Raw genomic sequence first — 19,098 nt, 5'->3', positions numbered from 1 at the left:
GCCTGCTCCCCCCACCCCAGACATTGCCTCCCACCCCACCCGCTACGTCGTCCTGCTCCTGGCACTGACCTCGCCAAGCAGGACACGGTGCCTGGCGGCTCCACCCCATTCCCGCTGGCGGGAACCCCCACAGCCTGTACCTGTGCGGCAGTGACTAGGCGCTATTGGGCCAAGCTCCCCCCGTCCCACCCACTGCTCCCAAGCCGCCTCGTCCCCCTACAGCTCCCAGTTACCCCAGAGCTCCCCGGGCCGGCCCCATAACTCCCCTGCCACTAAGGGGCGGAGCCAGCGGGACCAAACTGCCACACGTACCAGAGCCTCCCCACTGCCCCCCGCCCCGCTTCGCCCCTCAGCGCCGCCCCCGCCCCCAGCTCCAGCCTCTCCCGCCACATCCGTGAGCCCCGCCAATGAGCTGTGTACACGGGGCAGCCGCTGACACGTAGCTGCCCAACACGCTGCCTGATCCAAGAGGCAGGGCTGGACACCCTGAGCTGTCCCGCTGCTGCTCCAGGGTCGCGGTGGGGTCCCCTGAGATTTCGATTCCCGCCTTGCGCGCGTCTGACAACAAACGGTGAGGCAGCTCTATAGACCCTTCAGAGAGGGCCTCCCTCCGCGGGTAGCTTGCGACGGTGGCATTCTGGGAGTTGTAGTCCCTCCACTTTGCTGTTCCTTGCGCGGTACTGGAGGAGGATAACGAGCTGGACTACAATTCCCAGGGGTCTAAGGGAGCCACAGAGCTCTCCCACCTGGACAGCTAGCTCTAGCGGCGGGAGAGCTCTGCGGTCAGAGGGATGGGGGCTGCCAATAGTCGCCGCGGCCCGCGGCATTTTGGGGCCCTTTTTTTGTGTGTGGCCCGCAGGCCCCCCCAACCCCGCCCAGCGTCGTGACGTTTGACACAAACCCCGCCCAGCGTCATGACGACAGGCCCCCGAATTCCGTCCCTCGCTTTTTTTGGGTGGTGGTGGTGGTGGTTTTTCAAGCCAATCAGGCTTTTGGGGGGGCGGGTCTCTTGGCAACTCTCGGCCGGGCCTGGGGGCTTCGTTACAACTGCAGCCGCCCTGCCTCTGCTTCTAGGGGGAACTTGGGGGGCTTAACCCTGCCGCCCTCACCGTAGCCAGGGGGCTTAGCCTTGCCCCACGCCCTGTGCTCCTGGGGGGACCTGAGTGGCTTAGCCTTGCCCCCCTGTTTCTTGGGGTGCAACCCGACGGGCTCAGCCCTGCCCCAGCCCCGCAGCTGCTAGGCGGGAACGACTGGTGGGGTCCCCCTCGCTCTGGTTTCTTGCAGCCTCCCCCATTCCCTCTTTCTTTCCCTTGTGATTGACACCGCAGAAGGAGCTGGCGATGGACGTATTCGGGGACTTGCGGCGAATGAACAAACGCCAGGTAAAGGCATGTGTCTGCAGATGTGGTGTTGTCTGATGTGCTTGGGCCGTGTTGCATTCTCCTGGTTTCGTGGCAAGTGAAGGCTGCGGTTTGCATGCAACGCGTTATTAGCACCTAACCCTGCTGGGTATGTAGCATCTGTTGTGCAGTTGCATGGGTGTAGTGATGTCTGCATGTTGGGCCGCTCAGTCTTTTGTGTTGCGCTGCATTCAGCCTAGAGGTCTAGTGTTGTGAGTGTGCAGTTCATGCTTGTGTTTTGTAGCTAGCGTACCACGGAGTGTCAGACCGAGTTGTTTTGTGGGTATCTCGGACATGGTTGTTACATGTGTAGGATTCTCAGATTTTCACCCTAAAAATATAAACCCTGGAATATCTGTCCTAAGCAATAACCTTTGTTTGAGGACTGGGAGGGTTGCACCTCAAGTTTTTTGGCCACTGGTGGAAGGAAAGAGTGCCTATGCCTCCTCCTTATCTCCATACTGATTTATACTTGCCTCTGGAAATTTCCATTACTTGCATCTGAAGAAGTGAGGTTTTTACCCTCGAAAGCTTATGCTCCAATACTTCTGTTAGTCTTAAAGGTGCCACAGGACCCTCTTGTTGCTTTTCACAGATTCAGACTAACACAGCTACCTCTCTGATACTCTTTTACAAAGTTACTCACCTCTATCTCCCTCCCCTGCCACTCAGGAGTGAGCAAGTTTGAGACAAAGTTAATGGTCTCATCAAGGCCTTTGTGGATGGGGATGGTAAAGTGGCAAATGTGGCAATCTCGTTATTAATATGGAGTAGTCCTCATGTCACATGTGCCCATGGCCAACTTGTAGTCAATATTACTGGTTCAATTATTTAGGTATTGAGAAGCTGTGGAGGATGGTACCAAAAATCTGGCCAAAGCCCTGTTTTCTTGTAAAACTGCCTAAGGCATTGGGAACAGGCCCCCAAAACTAGGACATCCTTGGTTTTCAGCTATACAGTCATCTTACACATGTAGCATAACTAGATGCCCAAGTTCTCAACCAGCCAATCTACTTTGTGCTTGTTATGTGGCAAAATGGCAATGTGTCCTCTCTTTTGATGTTTCCTTCCTGGTTGTTCTACTTTGTGAAAGTCCATCATGCTGCTATTCTTGTTACTAATACAGGATCCCTGCACATATTTACTGTGGTGAAACAGCTAATACTCATGAACATCAGTGCTTTTTCTAGTATATACCTCAAAGTTCAGCTTTGTTTTTGTAGCTTCCTGTCAAAAATTTCAGTTTTTTTGACTCTGAGTTCCGTGCCTAGTCTTAGACCACTCTGTCTCTTGTAGTAAGCCAAAAGATATGGAGAGGTGCTCCTGGTCACTGCTGATCTCTAATTGGAGTATCCCTAAGTAAAAATTGCTCTGTGAGGTATCCCCCCGCCACCCTCCCAAAAAATAAAATATCCTACCAAGGCTACCAAATCAGGCTTTTTTGAGAGACGACGAAAAGATTAAACCTAAATGTCTGCAATATTTTGCAAATGTGAGTTTCACACATGAGGATAGCAGAGAATGATCTACACAACTCCCAAATATTCTTGCTGAACAAAAGTACCACTTGCTTACAGTACAGTGGCTCTGAATGCTGATAGGTTCACAATAAAGGGCCTAGTTTCTTGTGTATGTGTGCAAAAAGCTCTCATGAACAGTAATAGGAGTGATATAAGTGCAAGCAAGGAGAGAATTAGCACTTTCCTAAAGAGCGTATCTTTCTCTTTTCTGTTTCTCCACATTAAAAACCACCTCATGGTTTGTCAGTGGAAGTGTTGACAAGAGAGATCCAGGAATGGGAGTGGTAAACAGAGGTGTTGTAAGCCACAACTGAAGTGCATTGGAACAGATATGGGGAAACTTAAGCCTGATCTCACATTGTGATCTGCATAGGTGGGCAGCTGTACTTTACTCCTGGGGGAATTCTGCGCACTATCCGGATTCATCTCTGCAGAAAATACATTCTGCCTGAGAGGTGCTGCAGTTACACCTTTTGCCCACCAGGGGTTGCTGGGATATCCAGAACAAAGGGGAAGCTGCTGCCAGGCAGGAGCAGCCAGCTGCGAAGAGGGGATAGAGAGGAGGCTATCACAGTGCCCTGTCCATGGGACCTGGTGAGGAGGCACAGGATATGGGGGGGGGATGGACAGCATAGGGAACATGGGACTGCTGGGAGCTCACACAGACTGAATTCAGACGGGTTAGTGGGGAGGACAAACGGGTGGGGGTGGAATGGGGGTGGGGGTGCAGGGCTACATAGGGTTTGGGGGGTGGCTGAGTGAGAGTACAGGGACACATAGGGGTGGGGATACAGGAACACATGGGGACAGGGGCAGATGTGCCTGACTGAATGAGAGAGGCGAGGGGTCAGCCAGGGTCTGCATGGGGGAGGTTCCCCAACTCCCTAACAATTCTCTCCCGGGGGGGGGGAAACCCAACCTGTTCCATACTTCTCCCACCCAAACCCAACAGCCCCCTGGTTCACTCCCAGGCTTCTTCCCAGCAATTACTTCCAGCTTCCTTAGCTCTGCCATTATCCCTGGCTCTCCCAAGTCTTTGCACTGCTTCTCAGTGGTGCGGAAAATATGTTTTTGTACTGCAGTTTAAATGAATTATTACTCAGAATTCTGTATTCATATGCCTAGTAAAGAATCTATTTGTCAAAAAACATTTCTTGAATCTTTTGTGTTGTCTGTATTGTTACAGCCAGATTTGTTGACAGGTATTTTGAAATAAATTACCAAAATAATTCAAACTGGCCTGATTATATTGTGTTATTTTGACAAAATATGCAGAATTTTAAAATATTGTGTGCAGAATTTCTAATTTTTTGGTCCAGATTTCTCCCAGGAGAAGTACTTGCGTAGAGCCCCATTGACCTCACTGGGGCTCTGTATGGCTTCAGAAGTCCACCCGTGCAGGTCACAGTGCAGAACTGAGGCTTTAATCACAAGGTCTGAGATTGTGTTGCAGTGCAGTATAGTGCAGCACAAAATTTGCAGCCATAGGCAAGGTAGGGGTTAAAATGGTTTTAAGCCACCATCTTGCCCTCCTGATCTTTTATTGTCCCTGGTGTTGTCTGAGTTACAGGAGCCTCCCCAGGCTGCTCTAAGGACCACTTTGCTGCTCAAATTTCCACTGTGCTGCAGGCCCTTCTCTGACATGCCCTCATCCCTGCCCACCACATGCCCCCCTACTCCAGAGCTTGCAAGGGGTCCTCAGGAAGCTACATTGCTGCAGTCTACCACCTTGCCTGTGCCCGGGGAATCTTCCCCCAGTTGGTTATGAGGTTTTTAGGGCTCCTTTATGCTGCTCTGGCCTTTTCATGTGGCATAAAGAGACCAGAGTAAGGGTGAGGATGTCATCCGGGGTGCAATCCTGGCTCCATGGAAGTCAGTGGTGAAATTCCGATTGACTTCAATGGGGCCAAAGTTTCACCCTAATCTACTTTAGTATGCTTGTGTCAAGACCATTGTACCACTATCATGACTGTTAATGCACAACATTTTTTTTTAAAGAAAAGCAAACCAGTTTTGTTTTCTGGTTTCAGAGGTGTTCCAAATACCATATGTATTTACATTGTGTACCTAAAACATCCATGTTTCATACATCACATAGTTTTGTTTTGCAAAATAAAATAGGTTAAGCGTTGGTTAAATTTTCATAGTGTCCAGGTGTGACTCTGGTGAAGGAATTCCACATTAAAATAGTGAGGTTAATGAAAACCTGTTTGTAGCAGGGATTTCTGCTTTTGTACTTCTAGTCTGTACTTGTTAACTGGACAATTTTTATTTTTTGGGGGGGGGCTTGGTTTGTTTGTGTCTTTGCAGCTATATTACCAAGTATTAAATTTTGCCATGATTGTGTCTTCTGCGCTTATGATATGGAAAGGTCTGATTGTCATCACGGGAAGTGAAAGCCCTATTGTTGTGGTACTCAGGTATGTCTGTTTAAATCACTTCTTGTTTTGTTATAACAATAGAACCTAACTTTTTTCTGGTGCAAATATACCTCAGATTATTTGGTATCTAATAGTAAAATATTATCACACGGGTAAATAAGCACCCAGACCAACATTTTCAAACTGGGGTGCCTAAAGTTACGCTTCTCAATACATATTTGGGTATCTAAATAAAACATGGCCTGATCTTTAGGGCTGCCAGGTGCTTGCAGTCTGTGACAGCTCTGGGTGCTTGGCACTTTTGAAAGTCCAGATGTTTTCGTTATATGCCTGAATATGGAAAAGGTGCCTAACTTTATTATTATATTCCCAGAATGCCTAGGAAGCCTGGTTATGGAGCAGAACCCCAAAGTAGGGACCGGGTGTGAAAATGTTAGTTCCAGTAGAGAATTGCCTTCTGAAGCTAATTAAATTATGGCATATTTTGCCTGCTGAAAAGCTCTTTAAAGATAATATATATTAGCTATAAATATTCAGAGTTATCAACTGCCTCTCTACATTTTTCACCATCAAAATGGCATCTTTCTCTCTCCGATTTTTTATGATCACATTATATTGATATTGGAGTGGGCAGCAATTGTGGCAAAACTCCTTTTCTGGACAACTATTTATAAACGTCTGCGCTGCTTCCACCTCTTTCAGTAATGACTACATTTAATGTAATACTTTATTGTATAAGGGCCCCATCCTGCAAACCTATTAGGTTTGGTCAAAAGTGTAAAGTTAAGCACACAAGGATTGTGCCCTACGAAATTGCATCAATAAGGATAATATGTAATAGTAGAATTAGGGAATATTTTAGGCTTCAGATACAACCAAAGTTCTGTGTTAGCTTTTAGCAAATCCTTAAATAACACATTTTGTATATCTGTTTTAAGATCCATTTTAGGTTAAGCTATTTTGCAAAGAATGCAAGTTTACTGAAGAAATTTGTTTTCTCCATGATCAGATCCTGTACAACTTTATTGTACATAAATATCTTCTTTGCTTTTGACCAACCAACATGGTGATCTTGTTTCCATGAGCAGTGGAACAATACAGCTGTAAAGCACCATATTAATTTATGAACCATGTAAATATATGTTGGAATCCTTCATTGCTTGTGGGGTGCCCACTCAAAACATTTGAGAAGTGACCCTGCTTTTGTAGCACTGCAGTCAAAACAAACTAATCTCAAATTTTAAAACAAAATGTTTTCATTTCAAGACTGTAAATCTTGGAGTTACACTGGCAAATGTATGTTTCTACGTTGTTCAGGAGATTGGAAATGTGATCTGTAGCCTTTCTGTCCTGTAGGTTGCTGCCACTGAGTCAAAAACTGTGTCTGGCTTTGAAAAATGGCTGTAAACTTTTCTGATGTGTAATTATGCAATTGAAGATTAATAAGCAGATATCCTGCTTCCATAAGCATGAGACTTACCTGCATGAATTATCCCTGTCTATGTACAGCTTTGCTTCATAACATACGGTATTTTTTTTGGCCCATCATTGAAACGTAAGGTATTGGCCACTGCTTTGCTGGTGGCTTGTTAACCAGATTTGATGGACCAAAAGTCTGATCCACTCTGCTAAAACCTTTGTTCTTCATTATAGCAGACAGTACTAAATATTTTTCCATAGAACCTATTTAATGAAATCAATCTGTTAGCTTGTTCTTGGAGACTGGGGTTTCATTTTTCACAGGATCAGTCACTTGGATCTTTCAGAGGCAGGTCACATTTAAATAGGTTTTTATAGTTTTTAAAAGTAGTGTTGTTAATGAAAGGGCAAAACTCAGGCATTAATTAAAATCACAGATTTGTGTATAGGTATTAAATACTGTTTTTACTTTTCTTTTTAGTTCATCTTGCATACATCATTATACCTCCAGTATAACCTTTCTCTGTTTGTTTGTAGTGGCAGCATGGAACCAGCATTTCATAGAGGAGACCTGTTGTTCTTAACAAATTTCCAAGAAGACCCTATTAGAGCTGGTGAAATAGTTGTTTTTAAAGTTGAAGGCAGAGATATTCCAATAGTTCACAGAGTAATCAAAATCCATGAAAAGTAATTAAATTTTTCTTTAAATTATTTTTAAGTATACTTTTGCTTTGCTGTGTTTTCAGCTATGTTCTAATTTAATACTGTCTCCTGAAAATGGCAAATATGGTACACTGGAAGAGAAACCTTTATTTCCAGTATTTAAAGAAACATTTTTCGCTCTAATCCTGCAATAGGCTCCTTTCAGGCAGACCCCTGTACCTGAGTGAAGCTCCACTGACTTCAGTGTAGGTACATGTACACACCCAAAGACTATTCTGATAACAAAAGCCCTGATCCTTGAAGTCCTGGGTCTCTGTGTGGGGCTAGGGGCCCACCTGCATAGTGTTTGTTGCAGAATTGGGGCTTTTGTTACTAGGAGAGTGACTTCTACTGCATGAGCCTTCAGAAGTCTTAATCTTCAAAAACAGTAGTGAAGGCAGCAGTATAAAGAATTCATTTACGATTCTGTCAAATCCATCCCCATCAATAAATGGAGTTTGTCAGCATACAGATTTGACCCAAAATGAATGAAGAATTGTACAATTGTACAATAATAGACAATCCTATTGTACAATAGACAATCCCAAAGATGATTCATTATTAAAAAACAATAATAGAGCTACTGACAGATGGATGTGTTTTACCTTTAAATGTTATCTGACACATGTAAAGGGAATAACTGAAGAGTGATGTGTAAAAAAGCAGACCTCCATATCCTTGTATATGATGGACAACTTCTTCCAAAAAGAATGTAAGTGGTTTATATCATAACTCCATAACAGCAGAAATCTTCCACTGATGCTGCAGGTCTTGATCCAGTTGTCTGTCTGTGAGTTGATACAAGGTGAATTAAAGATGTTGGTGGTCCCCCTGATCATATCTATTTAACTTATGATTCCAGTTGAAGGGTCCATTCTTTAGCCTTTTTTAATAGATATTCATATATCCAAGTACCTTCTTTAATTTGAAAAACTGCCTAAAATTCAGCATGACTTTCTGGAAGGCACATGGTAGTGGGAAGAACAAGAGAAGGTTTTCTGTAAGGCAAAACAAGCCACAGCACCATCACCTTTATCTTGCCCCCTTCCCAGATGTGGGTGATGCTAGCTGGAAAGGGGGTAGGGCAATGGAGGCACTGATTCCACACATCCCTAAGCACAATTAGGCTATGTCTACACTACGGACCTTACAGTGGCACAGCTGTACTGCTACAGCTATGCCACTGTAAGGTCTCCTGTGTAGCCATTCTGTGCTGGCAGGAGAGAGCTCTCCGGCTGGCATAATTAAACCACTCCTATCGAGCGGCCATAGCTATGTGGGCAGGAGAGCATCTCCCACCGACATAGCGTTTTCCACACTGGTGCTTTTGTCAGTGAAATTTCTGTCTGTCGAGGGTGTGGTTTTTTTTCAGACTTCTGACTGACAAAGTTTTACCAACAAAAGTGCTAGTGTAGACATAGCCTAAGACAGCAAGATTTCTGTGGAAGTATGAAAGCTGTGCAGCATGCCTGGCTGCTGCAGGGCAGCTGATGTTGCCTGTACCTGTAGGGGTAACTTTTCCCTAGGTCTAAGGAGCTGCAAACTGACTGCTTAATCCACTGCCTCAAAGTGGAGCAGGGCTCAAGTGCCAACATGCCTTGTGCTTCTGACAAAAATCGAAAGGCTTTCTCCTTGTCTCAGATGTGGGAGGATTTGTGCCTGTATGATGGAGGTGACAGTCAGTTTGGTAGGATTGTGCTGTGAGGTTGGCAGCACATCTTCCCTAGAAGAGGTTTTAATGACTGGGAGGAAGGAATGCACAGGCAGAGATTGAGGTTTACTCCCTTTATGCTAAGGTTGATCTGTGTTTCTCAGTGCAGCCAGGTGGCTTTCAGCTCGTAGTTTGGTGCTGGGGCAGGTCAGATTTCAATTCTCCAGAGAAGAGGTTGAAAGAATTAGGCTTGTTAGTCTAGAAAAGAGAGAGCTGAAGGGGGCCTGATAGGTCTTCAAATATGTAAAAGGTTGTTATAAAGAGGATGGTAAATTGTTCTCCATGGCCACTGAAGATGGGACAAGAAGGAATCTGCTTAGTTTGCAGCAAGGGAAATTTAGGTTAGATATTAAGAAAAGCCTTTTATAAGCTTTTGTTTAGGTTAAGCTCTGGCATAGGTTACCTGCCGAGGTTCTGAAATACCCATCATTGGAAATTTTAAGAACAGGTTGGACAAACACCTGTCAGAGGTGTTCTAGGTTTAATTGGTCCTCATTCTCATTGCAGGGGGCTGGACTAGATGACCTCTTACGATCTTTTCCAGTCCTACATTTCTATGATTCTGTGGTAGTTTTCTGGAAGACCAGAGTTCACCAGATAAAGCAGTATATTTTCTTTTATTTTCAGTCTTAATCTCTCTATAAATCCATGTAGAAGCAGGTTGAGCAATTACATGCCATAGTGAATGTTGTAAAGTTAATAATTTTACATTTGTTTTAATTCTGATCCAAAGTGCTTTATATACACTTCAACTATACATGATATCACTTCACCCACTGCTGAAATGAAGCCATCTCTAGGGTGAAACATGGCAGCTGTTTAACAGCAGACAGCAAATATGCAACATTCAGGACAAAGCAAAAAATATCTTTTCCATTTGAAACTACAGGTAACATTTACATAGGCAGAATATAATGATCCTCAATAGAATTTTGCCAAGTCACTGGGCTTAAGACTCCTGCTCTTACAAAAAGAATCAAGGGCTTTTTGATGCCCACAAGTGGTCAGGACTTCAGTTTTGTGGCTTGTCTGAAAGTTGGTATCCGTAGCACTATGGTCCTCCGTAATACTGTGCTTGGCATTGATTCAGTTCTATCTGGGAGGGAAGAGTGCCACCTACTGAATCACCAATATAACTTCTGTAGCACCTGGGTGTTCCTTAAAGGTCTTGCATCTGAGTAGTGTCTCCATGAAAAACAGTGAAAGCCCTTTGTAGCTTGATAGTGCTTCATATGCTTTTTTTAAACAAAACATAATTGCAATATACCAGTCTTTTATCATTTGCAAAATGATACAGATCTAACGTAACTCTGATTCAGCCGGGATGCAAATAATTGTACCACTTAGCAGTTAACTTTTATGTGGCTCTGTATTTCCAGTGCTGTCTTGCTATTTTATTAACTGTGTTTTGATTTTTATGTAGCTGTACCGTTTCTCCAAATTTAAAAGCACATCAATATTTCTTTTAATCAAAAAAGGAATATGATAGAGCCATTTTATCTTTGAAATAGCATATAATATCTATGTTAATCATAGTGGTGAGTTGAACAAGAGCATGGAAGTTAAAGATGGAAATTACCTAGTGCATTAGTCTGTCAAGCCCATGCTGCTACCAAGAGGCAGGAGACAAGGTCTGACCCTTCCTTCAATGGAACACATGATTAAACTTTTGTTAACTTCATTGGGAGTAAGATCAATCCTCTAATCCCCTGATAGGCAATATATCTGATACTTCACTGGATGTTGTTGCATTCTTTTTCCTTCTCAGAGACACCCCCCTTCCCCCCCCCCCCCGACCTTTTCAAAATCAATAGTGCATTTTTCTTGATAGGGCCACTTTCAGTATTTTAGAACTATATACTTTACTGTAAATATGTTTGGCTTTACATGCATATAACTGCTGTTGATGCTAATAGAAATTACATAGAATCATAGAAGACTAGGGTTGGAAGAGACCTCAGGAGGTCATCTAGTCCAACCTCCTGCTCAAAGCAGGACCAAGCCCAACTAAATCATCCCAGCCAGAGTTTTGTTAGTTCGGGCCTTAAAAACCTCTAAGGATGAAGATTCCACCGCCTCCTAGGTAACCTATTCAAGTGCTTCACCACCTTCCTAGTGAAATAGTTTTTCCTAATATCCAACCTAGATCTCCCCCACTGCAACTTGAGACTATTACTCCTTGTTCTGTCATCTGCCACCACTGAGAGCAGCCTAGCTTCATCTTCTTTGGAACCCTCCTTCAGGTAGTTGAAGGCTTCTATCAAATACCTACTTGTATCTGGTGGAAAACATCTCTCTAATGTTGAATGGTTGATGTAAAAACTTTGTTATAGCTACTAAATCTGTCAGTGAAAACCATAAATGCCTTGATGATACTTATTAAACAAGTAGGACTGGGTGTACAGATTGGTATCTAATCTTATAGTATTTTACTTTTCATCTTCAATGTGCTTTGCCAGTATTAATTAATGAGGTTGTAAATGAAGTGGAAATTAATTTGTCACCCTGTTGCCTTCCAGAGAAAATGGAAACATCAAATTTCTGACCAAGGGTGATAATAATGAAGTTGATGATAGAGGCTTGTACAAAGAAGGTCAGAACTGGCTAGAAAAGAAGGATGTTGTTGGGAGAGCGAGAGGGTAAGCAGTACTTTTCTATGTCTTTCCTACCTCAGTAATACAGAAAGTACATTCTAGAAAGTATTTTGAGTTCTAAGTTGGGATCAATGTTGGTAGAAGCACAGGGATTAATACTATATCAAATCCTTTGATCATAAAAAGACAAACCCACCTCGAGAATTAGTTCTCTTTCAGGTGAATCACATTAGCTCTTTGTCAGAATACTAACTGCCTGAGAACTTCTCTAAAGACCCCCAAAATATTCAGTCAAAAATATGCAGTGGTGCGGAGTGTTAAGGTCTCTGGTTACTTCACTATTCTTATTTGGAAACTTGCTTAAAGCTACATAAGGACCTCACCTAAAGTCCACTGATGTCGATGGGAGATCTTCCATTGAGTTAGTGGACTTCGGATCAGTTACTAAGTGTCTGCCGGACCAAGAGTCCTGGCTGTGTTTTGAGCCATCAAGAAAACTCTTGGTGGAAGTAGAGTTCTCATGTCAAATGTCACCCACTCTCCTGAACTGATTTGCCTTGTTCAGAACAGCCAGAAATTGGCTTGCCATTGCCATAGAGTTGTTTTTTACCCTGGCGTTATAGATAATGCCTCTTTTGAGGAAATCCTTTGGTATTGCTGGAGGTTTTCAGTCATTATCTCAGCATTCAAAATCAACTGTTTTTAAGCCCTAATATGAAAAATGAACTACTAGAACTTAAGTTACATCACTCACCAATGGTAGACTAAGTTGCTTTTGCAGCTGTATAAGAAGGTGGGCGTGTAAACCTTGTCAATCTTATTTTCTTTTTTTGACTACCTTACCAAGTTTTAAGTACTATGCAGAAGGATGAAGCCTTTATTTAATTGAGAGAGAGAGGTCCACGTTACACTTTCTTAGGTTGTATTTCAAATACATGCTCTTTGGAGCAATACTAATTAAAAGCTCTTGCTGTATGGAACATAGATTTTTTCAATTAAATGTCTAGCTCTAACATGTATATTTTGGAAAATATTTAGGTATCTCTAACTGTGAAATTATTTCACATTTGTCTGCTTTAATTTTTGTCAATTAGCTTTTTGCCTTATGTTGGGATGGTTACCATAATAATGAATGACTACCCAAAATTTAAGGTAAGAACATTATTTTGAACATTAACGTGTTAGGGCTTGTAATTTGGTATTTACATGATAAAGGAGCAATTTCTACACCTAAGTGAAATACGTAGTTAACTGATAATAGATTTGTATATATGGATTTGGTTACCACAGGGAAAATTAGCCATATGGCTTGTTTTCAGTCAATTAAGTAACATTTAATCAATTAGCCTGTCGGCTCACATTTATGTGTAATTAAGCATGCAATTAAAATGCATATTTAGTGTTATGATCTCAGATTTGAATGTATAATTCTGATAATTATAGAAATAAGAATAAACTATTCATCAGCTGAAGCTATTGGCATATTTTGAATGAAAAAGAGCATCTCAAATATGTCTAATTCTTACAGTTGTAAGCCAATCCAAGAGTTGTTAACACTGAACAGAGACTTACTCTGAAATAGTGTCTAACTGTTTCAAATCTTTTAGAAGGCAGAACTGCAATAATTCTTTGTGTGTTTTCTTCACAGTATGCTCTTTTGGCAGTAATGGGAGCATATGTATTACTGAAACGTGAATCCTAAAACAAGAAGAAAATGGCCTTGCCCAAGATTGAAGTTAAAACTATTGGAAAAACTAATATATTTCAAATGTTCCAATTTCTTTATCAGGTTACGCAAAACCGTGCAAACTTATTTTTGTTTCGTCCAAATAAATTGAGTAATGAGTAAACTTGTTGGCTGTTTAATTATATAATTTAAATGTACTTATTTTATATGATCTTAAGCAGTTACTTATAAACTGAGGAGACTGGCTAACTTAACGGTAAAACTGGCCGATTAAGGAACTCGGTGGTAAAAATTCTTTTGTCCGAATTTATCCAAATTATAGGCTTTATTTACGGAACTTAACTAAAAACAATGGTTAAATGTCTAATCTAGCAACTTAATATAGTTGTGTCCTGAGCAGTATTGAAGAGGGAAAAGATTTTACTTTGTGACCTCTTTGCTAGCAATTCTTGACATTCCTGGTTTATGGGAGGAAAAGTGTAGTTGTGTAAGTAAAGGACTGAAAGCCAGGAGCTTATGAGTCTATTCCTGGCTTTAAAATGGACTCTCATTGTGGCCTTGAACAAGATTTTTTTCAGAGGTACTGAACATCCATCTATCTGAAAATCAGGCCATTAATCTCTCTGCTTCAATGTTCCTATTTGTAAAATGGAGCTAATACTTTCAAGCCTCACAAGGGCCTTTTGAGGATTTATTAATATTTGTAAATTGCTAAATGAAAAGCACTGTAGATACTTGGGTGATACTACTAATAAATACAGTACCAAGAGAGATTACATATTCCTGTCCTAGTGTATTGTTCTCTTCCTATCATGTTATATCATAAGAATATTACAAAAAGATCAATGTGCCACTCTAACATTTCCTCTAATACCTGTCTTGTAATGTGAAACTTCTGGGTTTTTCTTTCCTTGCTTGATAATGTTGATGTTGTATCTTCAATAAACAAGCGATTATTAAACTGCAGAAAGAAGGCCAGGGAAATAAAAAACAGCATGAGGTTGTCACCCTGCCCCCACCAGGAGTTTTACTTCTGCTTTAATCCCTTGCCTCTACAAAAGTACGCTATTATTACAATAATGGCCCTCCTTCTGGTAAAATCAGCAGTGCTAAAAAGCAGCCTACAACTGAATACTTCTAAGTAGCATTATTTATTTTGTGCCCCTTAAACCATTGAGCTATTTTCCCAACAAATTGAATGAAAAAATACAGCTTTCCTTTATTTCAGAATAATTTAGATATTTTTAATGCAGTCTTCCTAAAGGGGTGCCTTCAAAGGCCTGGTCCCCACTAACCCCCCACTTTGGACTAAGGTACGCAAATTCAGCTACGTTAATAACGTAGCTGAATTCGAAGTACCTTAGTCCGAACTTACCGCGGGTCCAGACGCGGCAGGGAGGCTCCCCCCTCTCGCCGAGCTGGAGTACCGGCGTCGACGGCGAGCACTTCCGGGACCGATTTATCGCGTCTAAACCAGATGTGATAAATCGATCCCAGAACATCGATTGCCTGCCGACGGACCCTCCGGTAAGTGTAGACGTACCCAAAGTTAGGAGAACTCGGTGTTTGAGGGCAGCAAATAGTGTGGTTATTGAGGAGTTTCATTTTTCAGTTTATTGCTGACACTTGATTTATTCGCCCCTCCATACACTTATGTAATTGCCTTCAGTGCAAAGTTCTGGTTTTCTGAGTTGAGTTTTGGATATAGGGGAGTTTTGTTGTTGTTTGTGTTAACAGGGAATGGCAAGTGGGTCCATGTAGGGACATTGCAGGATGGATGAACTGGATTGGAAAGGGAGGTGGGGTCTAATGGGTTTGAAGATATCCATTAGCTGACACTCTATAAGGGAATTTTTAATTCTTGGGTTTGGTAGCAGGTGCCTCATTTTAAGCTTTTTAAACAAATACTTCATTGAGAAGTTCTGAAATAGCTTAGATGGAATGGGAGAGTCAAGGTGAGTGAGGTCTTTAAGCTTTCAAAATGTCACATTTTGTGGTCTGTCTATAAATGTGATCAAATCTGGTAATGCCTCATTTTCCCATTTATGAGATTTTGACCTATTGGTCAAAATCAATATAATCTTTATCTTTAAAATATAAATTTTTATTGGACCAACTGAAGCTGGAGAAAGAGACAAGCTTTGAGCTACACAGAGCTCTTCAAATCATCTTCAACTGGAATAGAACATTCTGTGATATTTCAGGGAGTGTCACCATCTAATATGTGCATATTACTGATATTTTGCTGGTTGATGCTGCATGTCCAATTTTCCACACTGCTTTCGTTTGAGTACTTGGTGATCCATTAAGTGCACCCAGTTTCCAGTGCAGCAGTTGGTGTACCATATATGCTAACTCGTACTGCTATGGAAGGGGTAAAATGTATAATTCTGCTTGTTTATAGACCACCAAGTTTTAGGGATGATTTAACAGGTAAGTTATCTGAACTGCTGTGAGCACTTCTGTTGAAATCCACACAAATTGTTGAAAAATCCTCCAGGGCTATATGCATGTGGATGTGAGCTTGAATGAACCGCATGTGTCTCACTGGAAGTGATGGACTCTGAACTGTACTCTGAAGGTCAAGGAGGATCCCCCATAAAACTGGCCATTTGCTTGACCTTGCCTTTGTATCTGGTTTGGATATTTTAAATTCTTGGTCACCCTTTTGAATAGGCCTATCATCTTCTCGCTGTGTTTCAATGCAGGGGATTTCCCACTGCTATATCAGCACCAGAGTTAATCTATTTCAGTATAGACTCCAACATTAATAAATCCTATTGCACCTTGTGGTTTCTCTTACTGATGCTGAGGGCTGATCTACACTACCGCAGTAAGTTGACCTAAGTTACACTACTTCAGTTACGTAAATAACATATATAGCTCAGGTTGACTTACCACAGTGTCTACACTGTGCTGTGTCAACAGGAGATGCTCTCCTGCCAACTTACCGTACTCTTCTCAGGGAGCTGAAGTACTAGACTATGCTAGACTCTGCAATCAACTTAGTGAGTCTTCACTACACCCACTAAATCGACATTGCTGCATCAATCGCAGCAGTACCGCTCTACCAGTAAGTGTAGACATGGCATTAGGCCAGGTTGGCCCCTTTAGGTGGTATACAGTCCTGTTTAATCCAGACTGCCTCATGCTATTAGGTAGGTTTATAATTTTGTTGGTTAACCACACTGGCATGTGGCTGGTGTGTTCAGACCTATTGTATAGATTATTAATGAGCTGTCTGCCCTGTTTGCTTTAGACTGTTTTTAATGTGGATGCCCATAGTCATTTGGTTTACTTCAGGCCAGCCACCTGCATTTCCTATCCTTACCCATCTTGGCGGCTTAAAGCAAGTGGTATGGCATAAGTGTCACTATTGATAGGCATTATAAATGCCTCACATAGTGAGGAGAGGATGCTTCCTATCCTTAATCATAGAGAAGTGCCATCCTCTATGCCTCATGGCAACTACTGTCCAGTTGATTGAGAAAGCTGCAGCTAGTCTATTGTTACCTTGCAGTGCCATTTGTTTTTATCCGCTATTGTTTCTTGTTGAGGCAGGGGCTATCTTTCCAATATGCCTATACAGCACATGAAACAACAGGACTGGGACCTGTAAGCCCTACCCCAATACAAATAATTGATCTTCAGTTCCAGGTCCGTCTGGACACTGACACCTTGGGTAGATTTTAGTTCGGGTTCCAGGTTGTAAGTTGGAGTGAACTTTGACACAGTAATGTATGAATGTTATGAAGCTACTGGATTTCCATATTAAGGAGGGAGGTAGAACTAAGGTGGGTTAATAATAGAGCTGGTTAGAATTTTTTAAATGAAAAATGGCTTTTCAAAAGATACAAAAATATTCATTTTGTTTCCTTCAATCTATCCAATTCTAATAAAAAATATTTCAGTTTGAATAGAAATCCTTTTTTCATTTCCTCCCCCTACTGAAAAACTTGGTAGGGGTAACCCAAAAAAATCAAAACAATTTTTCATTTTGATTTATTTCCTCAAAAATATCAGTGAAACCATTTTGTTCAGGTTTTTCACCGGCAATACAGTACGTTCTTTTTTTATTATTATTAGTCCTAAAACTGGTAACTGATTGCCTTCTGTGGAGAACAAAAAGCAAGGAAAATATTTGCACACAAACTGCAACCACATCTAGCGGTTATAATTTGGTCAAAATCAATATAATGTTTATCTTAAAGACGCTATGCTACACTTTCATTAAGATCAATTTAGTACTGTGTGTTTATGTTTTATATTATCTCTGGATATGTGCTCCAGTTGTATTCACAAAATCACACTTATTAATACTGAGTGACTTATCAGGGCAAGTAAAATAGGTCAAAATCTCATAAATGGGAAAATGATGCATTACCAGATTTGATCACATTTATAGACAGACCACAAAATGTGACATTTTGAAAGCTTTAGGTCTGATGATGCAGCCCCATACATAAATTTTCTATAGAAGTCTGTCTTGTTTGAATAAGGACTGCACCCTGAAGTCCTACATTTTTAGTCATCCTTTAAAAGTAAAGTGCAAGGTTAACAATGAACTTATTCCCTTTAGATTGTTGTTGCTGTTTCATTCTGATGTATAAAGAAGTTTGAAAGATTTTTTTTTTTTTTTTTTTTTGGTTTGTTTGTTTTTTGTTTTTCTCCACACATTAGAAATTCAGGTCTTGTGTGCACTTGTTTTTCTACCAGGGAACGGCATAGAAGATTTCAATTCTTACTTAGATTTTCTGCATCCCCAGAATGTTGACTTGGTAATAGAGGTAAATTAAATATGTTAACTAGTTTTCATGGCAAAATAATCTTGAAACTCACATTAGGAGAATGTTTGTTTTCTTGCTGCTGTGATTAAATCACTGTATTATAATTTGATGTCTACTTAATATCATTTAATACTTGCAGTAGAGAGGGTACTCTTTGCTATTGAGAATACTTGGTGACTGAATGTTAGAGGTTTTTCCCTGCTAGCAGTAAGTCCTATTTATCACATTTACTTTGAAAATATTAAATTTTGTGTTAGTAATTAGTAGATGTTATAGCAATTACTTACGAGCCATAGTCTGAAAATTGTTGCTTTTGAGAAGATTTTGTCCCTTGTACTATAGACTTAAAGAAGAGGGGGAAATATAGCAGCACAGTCAAGTAGCAGGATGGAAAATCCTTTCCTGGACTGAGAGCTGTCAGAGCAGGGTTCTAATATGGCCTGATAGTGCCATAAACTGTATTTAGACACTGAGGCCAGGTCTACACTATACTCTTCTCACACCCATGGGTGACGCTGTTATATTGAAGTAAATGAACACCCCGAGCAATGCTGTTATACCAACCTTAGGCCTCTGTGTAAACAGCGCTATGACAGCAGGAGAACTTCTGCTTGACGTAGCTACCACCTCTCATTAGGGTTGCCATACGTCCGGATTTCCCCGGACATGTCCAGCTTTTTGGTACTCAAATCCCTGTTTGGGGGGAATTTTCAAAAAGCCGGACATGTCCAGGAAAATAGGGAGGCATAAACTAGGGTCCGCCTAGCCCCAGCACGACCCACTGGGTCCACAGCGCAGCCCAGCCACCCCGGCTACATTGTAGCGAGCTCGGGCAGGGGGGGAAAAGGGGGAGCGCAGCTGCAGAAGGCAGTGGAGGGGCCGCTGCTGCCCCCGCAG

At 41.7% G+C, this 19,098-nt stretch overlaps 1 protein-coding gene across 1 annotated transcript; it reads left to right on the top strand.

Annotated features, from left to right (window-relative positions):
- The first annotated feature begins 796 nt into the window (after positions 1 to 796).
- Positions 797 to 13,577, top strand: SEC11C (SEC11 homolog C, signal peptidase complex subunit). The gene is made up of 6 exons (XM_054032180.1): positions 797 to 1,382; positions 5,231 to 5,340; positions 7,258 to 7,407; positions 11,653 to 11,772; positions 12,822 to 12,879; positions 13,376 to 13,577. Exons 1-6 carry the CDS (start codon positions 1,341 to 1,343, stop codon positions 13,427 to 13,429), a joined length of 534 nt encoding a protein of 177 aa, XP_053888155.1. The 5' UTR covers positions 797 to 1,340; the 3' UTR covers positions 13,430 to 13,577.
- Positions 13,578 to 19,098: the final 5,521 nt, after the last annotated feature.

This window comes from Malaclemys terrapin, chromosome 6 (genome assembly GCF_027887155.1).
Source record: "Malaclemys terrapin pileata isolate rMalTer1 chromosome 6, rMalTer1.hap1, whole genome shotgun sequence".
Taxonomy (NCBI): domain Eukaryota; kingdom Metazoa; phylum Chordata; order Testudines; family Emydidae; genus Malaclemys; species Malaclemys terrapin.
This window is presented reverse-complemented; position numbering and strand designations above follow the sequence as displayed.

Coding starts and splice junctions, on each gene's coding strand:
- SEC11C (XM_054032180.1), top strand. CDS start 1,341: ATGGACGTATTCGGGGACTTGCGGCGAATGAACAAACGCCAG. Junction 5,341..7,257: donor CCTATTGTTGTGGTACTCAG/GTATGTCTGTTT, acceptor GTTTGTTTGTAG/TGGCAGCATGGAACCAGCAT. Junction 12,880..13,375: donor ATGACTACCCAAAATTTAAG/GTAAGAACATTA, acceptor TTTTCTTCACAG/TATGCTCTTTTGGCAGTAAT.